Source organism: Mesoplodon mirus (assembly GCF_964341445.2).
Source record: "Mesoplodon mirus genome assembly, chromosome: 10".
Classification (NCBI taxonomy): domain Eukaryota; kingdom Metazoa; phylum Chordata; class Mammalia; order Artiodactyla; family Ziphiidae; genus Mesoplodon; species Mesoplodon mirus.
In genome coordinates, this window is record NC_138986.1 from 20,461,579 (window position 1) to 20,474,584 (window position 13,006).

At 34.6% G+C, this 13,006-nt stretch overlaps 1 protein-coding gene across 9 annotated transcripts in view; it reads right to left on the reverse strand.

The window, feature by feature from the left end:
* The window catches only part of UTRN (utrophin), a 527,828-nt gene that overhangs the window by 237,568 nt on the left and 277,254 nt on the right, over positions 1–13,006 (reverse strand). For all 9 annotated transcript variants that reach the window (XM_082634331.1, XM_082634332.1, XM_082634328.1 and 6 more), the window contains one exon: positions 9,395–9,584. In XM_082634331.1, the coding sequence (XP_082490457.1) occupies positions 9,395–9,584 (190 nt within the window). The remainder of the gene's footprint in view (positions 1–9,394; positions 9,585–13,006) is intronic.

Consider the following 13,006-nt stretch of genomic DNA (forward strand, 5'->3'; position numbering starts at 1 on the left):
GGGGTGCAAGAAGAGAAGAGTAGAAAGTAAGAACAAAATTACACTCTACTAATATTTAACATGGAATCTTACCATGGCATATATGTATAACTTTTATATGAATATATATATGTATACACACACATATATTTAAAGTATTTTTACTGATAGGACTACTTGATCAAAAGGTTTGGAGGTGATCAAAACCATGTAAGCTAAAGTGAGTTATGTACATATATATGCAGGCAAATAGAAGTTATATTACTTAAATCAAAAATTTTTAAATGCTTAAATCATGAGGAATTCAATTTATAACACTAGTTTTATATTTTTCTCATTTTTCTATAATGGCTCATATCTCAATCTACTTTACAAAAAGCTGCTTTTACCATGTTCTCAATTAATAAATATTTTATGAAAATTGGCACTAAGGAATAGAATGGCACTTATAAAACATAAATTTATTCAGCTTTTACTGCAAAGATTTAGTGATCTTTATTTTTTAATCATTTACATTCACCTTTGCTTTTACTGTGCTCTATTAGAAGAAAAATTATTTTTATAGCATTAATATTTTAAAGGAACTAAGCAATCAACACCATATCTGGAAAAATTAGCACCCAACATAAGGTGATTTTAGGTCATCAGGGCAATTTCAATGCTGCTAATTATATCTTCAAGTAAGCAGCACTTATGTTTCAGTACCCTGTCAAATTTTATGGGATGTATGACCAGGAAGAAATATTTTTAAATGCAAAAAATACAAGTGAAAGTGTAAATAGGTTAAGAGAAGGGGAAAAGGATATTTTAACTCCAAGAGCTATAAATTCCAAGCGTCTCTTTTCATTCCTCCCTAATCTTCAAAACGTACAGGAAAAAAACACAAAATGAGAATATTCAACACAAATTTCCAATTGTGTCATACATAAGCTATTTTCCTATAGACGAAAGATGTATGAACATAAGCAAAGAAAGATAAGGTATCACAGAGGAAAAAGTCTGATGAAAGACTGAATTTCCATATAATATGTAAAAGCAGAGATCCTATAAGAGGAATAAAAAAGGGGATAAAATATTAACAGACACTGGATTTCAAAACACAAATATGAATTTAAAATAGTCATGCCTCCTAACACTTTTTCCCATTCATTTCAGTCTGTAAATGTATTTACAATAGACTGCTCTACCTTTTTATGAAGAAACACTGAACCTTTAGCATTTCCTTTCTAAGAAACTAAATTTAGAGAATGTAGAAGGTATATAGAGAGATAAAGTCATGATAGCATTTAAAATTTAAGGGGAAAAGAATTTATAGTGTCTTAAAGTAAATGAATAGCAAACTTATTTAAACTTTTAAGTATTACACATAGACTACTGATAATTAAAATACAGTTAAATACTTTCAGTTGGTATAGATACTTTACCCATGTCAGTATTTGAGACGGCAACTGTTAATTAATATGCAATTCTGCAACTAAAACTTTTATTCATGTTATATGACCTAATATAGTTCAGTAATTAAGATCAGTTTTCAAAATATAACCAAGCAAATACAATATATTTATTTCATAGTAATTTTGCCACTTCCTATTTTAAATTTCTGGTTCTTCAGCCAAATTTCATGTATCACTGCCTTATATTGACACCTGCTGGAAAGAACTGGAATTATAGATCTCTCACTTCGTTATCTGGATAGTTGTAAATCTTGCTTTTGAGAAAAGAAATGTGAAAGATAACATCTTAACTGAGAATAATACAAATTTTAATTTTCTAAGAGAAAAAAGTAACATTTAATTCCAAACATTTAAATTTAATGGTTTCTGTAGGAAATTATAAATCTCAAGAAGTCTGCCCAAAGAGTATTTCTGTTGGGAATTAACTTATCCGATGACTTCATTAACTTAACTTGTGCTAATTTGGGGTATGATTATGAAACTAATTAAGCAACCTTCTCCAGTATTTTAACTCCCGCTTTTCACCTTAAACTATCTTAATACCTTGGTCACATGAGTTGAGGAAAATACCTAATTTTGTGAAAGCATGCATACAAATGGATCAGAAAAATGATCCAGCTAATAAAACAGGATGTTTTATATATTCATACCTGTAGATTAAAAGGATAAAATAACATGCATTAGTGAATGAGCTTTTCTTCTCTATTATCAAAACTGCTTGTTCATGAACTACATAAACATTTTACCAGAATAAATTTATTCTCTAAAGTGCACCAAAACACAACATATTAAAATAAATAATTTATGAATTCTTACAAATGAATAAATTAAGTTGTATTAAGTTTTAATTAACTTCTTATGCAAATGAAAACACTTCTAAGTATCTCTGTAAAGAATGCCCACTACTTTAATCTGTCTCCTAAAACTTTTCAGAAAAAAAAAAGATTCCAGACAGAAATACATTTAATTGACCAAACTGTAAGAAATAAGAATATATGATACAGTTAATAAAATTCTGCTTTTCCCCTCTAATCCACTACCATATAATAAGCAGGATCTAGGTGCTCAGACATGTCCTATTTTATAACATCAGAAAAATAACATTGTCCTAGAGACAGTTGTTCCAATTACAAATGAGTTTGGGCAGCTAATAGGGCAACAAGATACATTCTTGTGAATGGTACTAACATGAAATGAAGCAAGAATATTGTACTGCAGTGCTGGGTAAATTGCTTTAGCATTCCGGTTATAATTCCTCCCTTCCCTTCTTAAATCACTGCAAATTCAGACAAAAGTAATGAGATAGTATGAACCTAGTTTAAATAAAACAAAACAATGATCAAAAATATAATAGCTAACTTTTAAAAAAAATATAGGAGCTCATTCAATGTTTTATGTTTAGGATGACGTAGTATTTGAAATTTGTAACTGTCAAACAAGTTGCCTTCTGAAAGTGTACTTAATCCACCTGTCCAAATAAAATTCAGTTCTTCATGTTTGACTACAGTATATGAAGATTCAAGAATATGGGGAATATTTTACCATAAGATGAAGTCCAGTAGTTTCTAAAATGTGTTTTAATTTTTTTAATTGATAAACAATTAACTATAGAGAGATGAACAGTTTTTGAGTAACCTACTCAAAGATTATTTTAAACTCTTTAAAAATTTACTGACATTTACTTAAGATTAATTTGCCATTTACTATTAAGACCACAAGTTATCTCAGAGGTAACAGGTCTTAATGAATGTAGTTTTGCTGTATTTTCTCTGAACAGTTCACTAGCCCTTCTCAAAAACCAAGATTTTGTCAATTGCAAAATAAAGTATGCACTAAAATAGTACTTGTTCCTGATTCTTAAACAAAATTTAATTAAGCAATTCACTTTAATGGCTTTCACAGTCAGTCACTAAGAAAAGGAATCTTTCCTTGATAAGAACCCTGAAAGATTAGATTTTAGATCCTGAGAAGCAGCAGAATTGTCTGACACTAGAGATCCTCATTTCCAATCACTCAGTTACCTTACAGAGCTTCTGATATCGAGGAGAAGAAACTGCCATCCTTTGTAAACGATGTAACAAAACCACAACTTTCTGCAGAGACGTTCTCACCACAGCCATCATTTTAAGTTTACCACACTTCTGCAGACACCTCAGAATTTGCATTATAAATGAAGAGCAATGATCATTTCCTCCCGGTCACTGGACAATGATTTGCCAGTTCTCTGAGCATGCTCGTTTCCAGGAAAGCACTTGAAAAATACAGGGGACTTAGGTGCTAGGCAAATGAAGGCTGGTATTCCTTCAACTTCTTCTCAATTTAAAAAACATACACAAACGCCACCCAGAAAGCCCCCAGCAGATGCTCACAGCCAGTACTTGCTCAGCCAGACAATGAAGCAAGTTGTTGGGCAGCCAAAACGCTGCCTGCTGCGGGCGAGGAGTGCGCTCAGTAGCCAAAAAGGATATTAAGTGAAACATTAAAGCTGCAGATACAAAGCAGACATCCCCTGGGAGCAGAGATTCAACACATCACCGAGATGCATGCCTTGTAGCGGGCTTATATTAAGCGATCGAGTGGCATTCACTCTCTCACTCTAAAGAGGGATGCGTTCGTTCCCTGACTAAATGCAGCTCTGGCTGTGTTCTGTGGGATGAGTGAATAGAGCCCATTACAAATCTTGAGCAGAACAGAAGGGTACTGGACTCTAATGATATCAGCCCAGATGCTGAGTGCTAATAAATCACCTCCACACAGGTCTCAGAACAAGATCATCTAAAACAAAAGAAAAAAACCCTGCAGGGGTATGTGGCTTTACCTAAGATACCCTAAAATCAGAGTCATCTACAGGCTCTCAGATGCCTGCTTAGGAGGAAAGCCATCAGAAATCAAATTTCCAATGTTAGGTTAAGACTCCTCTAATTAAACAGTAAGGTTAAAAAAAAACAACAAAGTCTGTAATTGACTACTAACATTCCAAATTATCACATTTCCCCTTAGACGGAATCTTCATCTCATTTTATTTGCCATAAAGCTGTTTTACTTTTATGAGTAAGAAATATAAGACAGTATATATATATATATATATATATATATAGAGAGAGAGAGAGAGAGAGAGAGAGAGAGAGAGAGAGATCATATAGATAGAAAAACTCAGTACAGAATTTTGGGGTTTTATGTTTATATGTATACATTTCAGATAATATTTTCTACTTCAGCTTGAATACCATCATAAATATCAATTGGGGTAAAGTACTGTTAGAAAATAAGCAAAATAAACCAGAATGATTAAATGACTGGGCCAAAGGGCAAAGCCAGAAATAGAACCCAGAGGTTTCCCATTATAAGTGTCCTGCTCAAATTAATAACCTGGGTAAGTCTGCATTTTCACCTTTCTCTACTATTGTCATGATTCTTTAAAAGAAATGCAGCATTTAAAAATATTTGTTTCTCTTCTTTACTTTTCCTGCCTTCTCAGTCCTTCAATTTTAGCATGACTTAAAGCCCTAAATTGGGTCTTATAGGGTTGTGTTTATCAAGCAGTGTTTTTGTGGGCTTCTGCTTGTCTACAAATTCCCTGCAGCTCTGTACTGAGAACCTATACTGCCTCCCTTTGGATAGGCTAACGATGTCAAACTATCTACATAAAGCCAAAATCAGAAGAGGTTATCAATGAATGATGTAATTAAAAATAGCAATTTCGGACTTCCCTGGTGGCGCAGTGGTTGTGAGTCTGCCTGCCAATGCAGGGGACACGGGTTCGTGCCCCGGTCCAGGAGGATCCCACATGTCGCGGAGCGGCTGGGCCTGTGAGCCACGGCTGCTGAGCCTGCGCGTCCGGAGCCTGTGCTCCGCAACGGGAGAGGCCACAACAGTGAGAGGCCCGCGTACCGCAAAAAAAAAAAAAAAAAAAAAAAAAAGCAATTTATTCGGCAAATGTATAGAAACAGGAAGTAGATCAGTGATTATTTAGGGATTGGAGAACTGGCAATAGGGGATTGATAGCCAAGAGGTACAGGGTTTCTTCTTGAAGTGACAAAAATGTTCTAATTTGATTATGGTGATGGTTGCACTACCTTGAGAATATAGTAAAAACTCAATTGTACAACTTAAACGGATGGATTGTATGGTATGTGAAATTCCAATAAAGCTGTTATCAAAAAAAAAAAAAATGAAGTTGTAATTCCTGTCTCTAAACCCGCAGGTGAAGTTTCCACAGTACAGGTAATACCTCCCAAACACTATGCTGGGTATGGAGCTGGGTACGGGGGAAAATCTGAAACGATCTAAATAATAAAGTCTGCACCTATGGAAAAGAGAATAAAAAGGCTGAAAGAGAACACAGGAGATGAAAACATAATAATCCCAAAGCAGAGAGCAAAAACAGCAACCCTAGAAAGGCAACAGGGCAACAGAATTTTACCCAGGAAAGAATAGAAGTATGTTAATTAACTGGCACTGATAAAATGTAAAGCTTGTATTTTGAAATATAATTAAAATGATAATAATATCTTAGAATATGGGCATGAAAATTCAGAATAAATGCATTTGAATTAATAGATAAAGTGACTGGGAAGTCAATAATAGACTTTCATTCAAAAGCAAAAAAAAAAAAAAAGTTTCTGCATCTTTGGCCAAATTCTCTCATCTGAATCAGATCCACAGTGACAAGTGCATAGCAGGCATCTCCTCCTGGATGTTACTCAGATGCCTCATTTCATCATAGTCAAAATGGAATTTACCATCACATCACACTCCGCACTAACGTGCACTGCTACCCTGACTTCTTTTCCTATATTCCCAATCTCAGATTCTAACACCACCTGGCAGTCTTCTTTGTTAGTACCCCTTCTCCCGCCCTTAGTCTGCCCACTATCAAGTCATTAGGTGTATTCCCCCTGTCACTGCCTCATTTCTAGTCATTATCACCTCTGACCAGATGGCTAGAGTGTCCTAACGGACTGCTCGGCTGTCAGTCTTGCCCAGTTCAAACCCACTCTCCATAAAGCCATTGGCTAGATTCCTATAAAATACAAATCCCACTGCAACACTCCCTTGCTTAATATGCTTCAAGGACTTTTCCCCATTGCCACCAGGTTAAAATATGAAATACTTAGCAAGTCATACAAGATCCTCTATGATCTGGACTGCTCAGCTCTCCAGGAGCTTTTGTCTCCAAAAGGTCAGGTTTTCTCTTGCCAACAGTCCTCTGCTGAGGAGAAAAACCTAAGTGCCTTGCAGCAGGGCAGTGAAACATAAACCCGTAAATCCAAGTGATCATCCATCCTTACCAGAAATGGCATGTATCACAGCATACTCTCAGAAATTAATCTTCATCTTCCATTGTGCTTCCAAACTATGCTTTATCAAAATGTACCAAAATTCACCTTAAACCAAATACAGAATAAACTTCTTCACTTTCATGAAACATTACCATGGCCCTGCATCCAGCTGTGTTGAGACACAAAGCAAGTACAATCAGAGAATGTGTTGTGTAAGCAGTTCTACACACACCCCTTGCACACAGAGCACACACTTGCCAGGGTCCATCGTTCTCACACACACATGTCTACCCCCACCGCCATGCCACCAGAACATTTATTTTATAATTTCAGGTGCTTTTCCACATTCATTTTCTTCAACAAATATCTTTCCATTTCCAAATAAGTTTTCATTTTAACTGTTCACTCACACAAAAGGAGAGACATTAATACAAAAACCCAAAGGAAAATTAAAATTCTTTTGCCTCAGAAATACTCAGCAAATGGTACTAAGTCTCTTAAAATTATCTACCTATATGGTGCCCAAAACAAAGCCAAGGATTTTTTTTAACAAAGTGAAGAGAACGTTTTAAAATTAACAGCATGTAACAAAGGAGCAAGGGAGTGAAAAATCATGCGAACTACCATAATGTGAAACATCCAAAACATAAACAAATGCATGTGTTTATCTTTAGATAGATTTTAATAGGCTCTTAATAAATGCCCTCTTTAATATTTCTTATGAGACAAAATGGATTATTTTAGCAACACTAAATTAGTTTTGAGAAGCATTTATCATTCGTGTTATAATGTATTTTAGTCAGCAACCTTTCTTTCTTGATGCTGGTTGCCATAAGACAAGTAATCCTGTGCTTAGTTATTTTTATTCAGAAAGATTTTAAACATCTCTATGTACATGTATTTCTTCCACAATTTGAATATTCATTAAATATTGAGAAGAGTTTTTTGGCTATGTAAGAATATATCCCAGAATAAAATGTATTGGAAGACATTATTAAACTCTAAAACAGGTTTGTTTTAGACCTGCTAAAACAAGGCTCATTTCAGGCCTCCTTTGCTCTTTGTCTAAAATTGTTACCTTCTCGAGTGCATAGCCTGGGTGTGTTTTGAGTTTAACATCATTACATAAATTGAGTATCTGTGAACATTAATAGGTCAGGCTTATCGTTGTTTAAGTCATAAAAAATAATATATTCTAGCACATACCCACATTTAGAACCCTGTATAACCCTCTAAAAATGAGATGATAGCTAAAAATTTTATCAATTAACATTTATGGTGACCTCATAAGACACCAGAGGGTAAGAGAAAAAAGACAAAAAAGAGCAGATTGATCCTTGCTACCTGCCTGCTCACTCTCATTATCAAGTCACAAATGTATTATGTAATGAATCAATGAATAAGAAATAAGAAGTAATGTATAAGTAAACATAGATTTTTGTTAAATTAATCTTGAGAATTCAACCATAAAACACCCTAACAGTCTTTATGCATGGGAATAAGTTATTAATAATTCTACTCCAAAAGGGTCTTTGTTTAAAATTCATAACTTTTTAAGGATAATAATTTCAAACTTAAGAGAAAATTTGTAAGAATAATTCCAAGAAAGCTTCTGTACCCTTCAACCAGACCCACACACATATTTGTGAACATTCTGATGTTTCAAGGGAAAAGATTTCCTAAGAAAGGGTTCAGAAAAATCATCATACTGAATTTCATAATGGTGAAGTTTTAGGGTCCAAGGGCAGTGGTCAGTATTTATTTAGAATGTCCACACAGAGCTCTGCATAGGCAACAATATGGAATAATGCAATCTCTGCCCTTGAAGAACCATGTGATCAACTAGAAGAGGAGACAGGCATCAGATGACAATGGATCATGAGTTCACAAGCATATCAGAAATAATAACTGTCAAAATGCTGTGAGAATGGCACAGCATAAAGAAGTAATCAGATGTAAAACTGTGGTAAACAAGGAGTCTTCTCCATGGAAATAGGTTTAAAACCAAGTTCTAAGTGAGAAGGCCTGTGATGGGCAAGAGTAGGTCATTCTGCACATAGAAAATGGGAAATTCAAGGGCACTGAAGCAGGTGTACTTGGGGGCAGAAAAAAAGATTCAGATATGCTTCATTAGGTTCCTCAAATATTTTTTTAAAGGAAAGACTTTGTGTTATCACATTTCATGTAGAAGAAAATTTGAACCTCAGACTGCATTCACAATCATAGTTATCAAGCTAAAGACATAAAAGTAATACCCTCAAGCCTAATATTCTTGGTTGTATACTAAGCCACAAAGCCTTTGCAGCTTTTATATTAAGTATTTATAATAATGGAGAAAGAAACAACTTCCTGTTAAGAGGAAGTGCCCTTAACATTCAGGTTTCAATAAGGCTAACTGTAATAGGGCTTAAAATAACAGAAAAATAGAATAGTTATGAGCCTGTAAGTCTAAATAAGAAACTATTACTCCCATAAAACAAGGTGTTTTTTCCTCAATTATTAAGTAAAAGTACTTTATAGATCTTATTTCCAGAAACCAGTTATTCATAGCAGAACATGGATTTTATACCAATATAAGGTGACAACCTCACCTTTGAAAGGTAATAAATTTTGCATGTAGATGGATCAAAAGAGCACAGCAAAAATTAAAATACAAGGCGCAGTTTCCCGTGCACTTGCCTGCATCTGCTGTGTGAGCTCCCTGGCCAGGATAGTGTCCTGAAGAGCATTCTCCCGCTGAGAGGCATCCGCAAGCACATTAACTGTGGTTTCTGCTTCTTGTATCCACTTTAGGAAGTTCTCCAGATCCCTGCGAGAGGCCTGCACTGTCCTCAGCTCACCCTCCAAGGCACTCTGTCTGTCAGCAATGCTGCAAGGAACAACACGACAGGCACGTCTCCGTTACTTACAGTGTGACAGTCCACATCATGCACACTCTAAAGAAAAATTAACAGATGGCCTCGAAGCAACCTTTATTTATTTAAGTACCTAATGTAACTGGGAGATTTGTTTATATGTGTGTCTTGAATAATCCTTAATGGAGGGGTAATGTGAATTTTGAGAAGAGGGAGAGGGAGAGAGATATAAATATTAACAAAATCACATCTCTAGCATAAAATAATTATAACATTTTACAGTTCGTAATTGTATGTTGTTATTCCCCATACATCTTATTTCAGTACCTTAGCATCATTCCTGACACTCAAAAGGCAATATCAATAAATATTCATACAAGTGACTAAATGAATTCTAGGAAGAAGTAAAATCTGAAGAAGTGTTTAAGATACAATCAAATAATTTAAAGGGCTTACTTTATATATTTTAAACACTTCAGATCAATGCAAATTGGCTCTTCAAGCTGATATAATAATATTATATTCGGAAGACACTGGACAATCAAGTTTTTATAAAGCTTTCATTAAATCTACATCAAAATTAAAGTATATAACTATCCTGGAGTTGCATGATTTAACAGATACACACACCTGTAAATCCAACCTTTAAAACTTCATATATCTCAAAGCTCCATATAAAGAAAATAAACAACTTAATTTGCGAATGGGCACCAACAATTTCACTCCTAGGTATTTAAACCCAAGAGAACTGAAAACATATGTCCACACAAAAACTTATACAAAAATGTTTATAGCAGCATTATTTAGAAGAGCCAAACAGCAAAATCACCCCAAATATCCATCAATTGGGAGGGGAATTACTAAAAAAAATGTAGTATATTCACCCACGAAATATTACTCAGCCATAAAAAGGAATGAAGTGCTGATACATGCTCAGCATGGATGGACCTTGAAAACATTATGCCAAGTGAAAGAAACCAGACACAGAAGGCCACATATTGTGTGATTCCATTTATATGAAATACTTAAAAGAAGTAAATCCATAGAAGGAGAAAGTAGATTAGTTGCTGACTAGGACTGGAAGGTAGAGGGAAATAGGGACGGACTGCTAATGGGTGGTGGGTTTCTTTTCAGGGTGATAAACTGTTCTGAAATTAAGAGTGTGGTGATGGCTGCACAACAGAGAAAATATACTAAAAACTATCAAGTTGTACACTTTCAAAGGGTGAATTTCATGGTATATGAACTGTTATCACAATTTAAAAATCAACACATGTAATATGATCTTATTTACATATTTTTTCTATCTGTCCATCCACTCATCGATCCATTTATCATCATCCATCCATCTTTCTATCTGTATACGTAGAGAGATAGAACGAGAAATGTCTGGAACACTAACCTAATATTAAAATAGTTCCAGGTGCTGGGATTTGATGTGGTTTACTTTCCTATTTGTACTTTTCTGCATTCTTTGAATTTATAATAAACACGTATCTTTTTTATATATCAATAAACACATTCCTTTTAAAAAATGGGTAAAAGATTTAAACAGACATATCATCATAGAAGATATATGGATAGGAAAAAGCACATGAAAAGCTACTCAACATCAGTAATTATCAGAAAAATGTAAATTCAATCCACAATGAGATATCACTACATATTAGAATGGCTTTAAGAAAATGACCAAACCAAGTGCTGATAAGAATGTAAAGTAACTGCAACTCTCATACACTGCAGGTAGGAGTGTAAAATGGTACGGCCATTTTGAAAAACAGTTTGGCAGTTTTTTATAAAGTTAACCATGCACTTAAGATACAAGCCAGCAACCCTATTCCTAGGTATTCACCCAAGAGAAATGAAAACATATGTCTACACAAAACCTGTATGCAAATGCTCATAGCAGCTTTATTCATAATGGTCCAAAACTCATAATAACCCAAATGTCATCAACTAGTAAATAGATAAACTGGCATACATGCATATAATTGAATACTACTGAGCAATAAAAATCTAAAAACTAATGATGGATACATCAACATGAATGGAACCTCAAATGCATTTTGCTAAGTGAAAGAAGCCAGACATAAAAGTTACACACTACAATCCCATTTATATGACATTCTGGAATGTCATCAACTTCAACTCAGCATTTACGTACTGAAAAACTGCCAACAGTGCTTGGCTGCCTACGGAACAAATTCAAATTGCTTCTGCTGGAACTCAATGTCCTCCATAATCTATCACTAACTTACTTTTCCAGCTTTACCTCCCTAGTTATTTCCAATAGTTCAGATCAAAGTGGTATGTTCCTTTTTCTCTGGAATATTCTTAATACTATGTCCATAATTTTATACCCACATAAAAAATGTCCTTCTGACAATCTTCACCGATCAAAGTCCTTCCAATCCTTTAAGGGTTAAAGCTACCTCCTTCAGAACATCTCAGCCCAATTAGGTTTCCTTGTCCTGAGTTCATAAAAGGTCAAAACTCCTCTTCATTCAGAAATTCATCATATGTATCCTGGAAAAGCCCTTAGATTGTGATCTTATTTCACCCTTAAATTTTACTTTATCTATATCATAGAGATTTCTTGTCTGTCTCCCTGTTCCATAAACTCACTATGGGCAGAAGCAGTCTTCTGTATCTCCATATTCCTCAGAGTCTTTATTATAGCATTATGATAGTTTTATAGAATAATGAAAATCTTTTTATAATGTGCCTTTAAAATTACCTCCCAAACTCCACTTTTCAAGAAGCTACTGACAGAAGTCCTCTACAATACCTAGTTTGTAAATCCAGAAAGAAGACAATATAAGAAGCTTAAAAACAAGAAATCCAACAGGCTCTCATGCTCATGGTGAAAGGAGATCTCAGAAAAGAGGGCAATGCACCAAACTGGATCAGATGAGGGCTGTCTTCACCGTTCCAACTGTTATGTTTCTTGTTTTAATTTGACAAAATTAACAAAGGAGACACTCTGACAAAACAATAACTCAAAAGAGGACAAAAACAAACAAACTCCATGAGATCCTAGGAGGAAAGCACAGAAAATCCCCAGGATAATGGCTGTGCAGCAGGCCTGGAAAGCTGTGTCCAGAAGAAATGTCTACAAGAAAAAATATTAGAAGTGATAGACTGCTTAATGTGATTGATCTTGTCAATCACTGTCAGGCCATTGGAAAATGTGGGAAGAATTAGCAATAGGTGCAAAGAAAACTAAGCATATAAAAACAAGGCAATTATTAATTTCAGGTAAAATAAACAGAGAAGAAGCAAAATTATAGTAAACTTTAGTGCCTGGCTGTTAATGATGTTTAGACAGGCATAATAATGTCAACACTGAATATCTACTTCTCTAAAAATTCAATGATAAGATGGTACAGCCACTATGGAAAACAATATGGCAGTTCCTCAAAAACATAAAAATAGA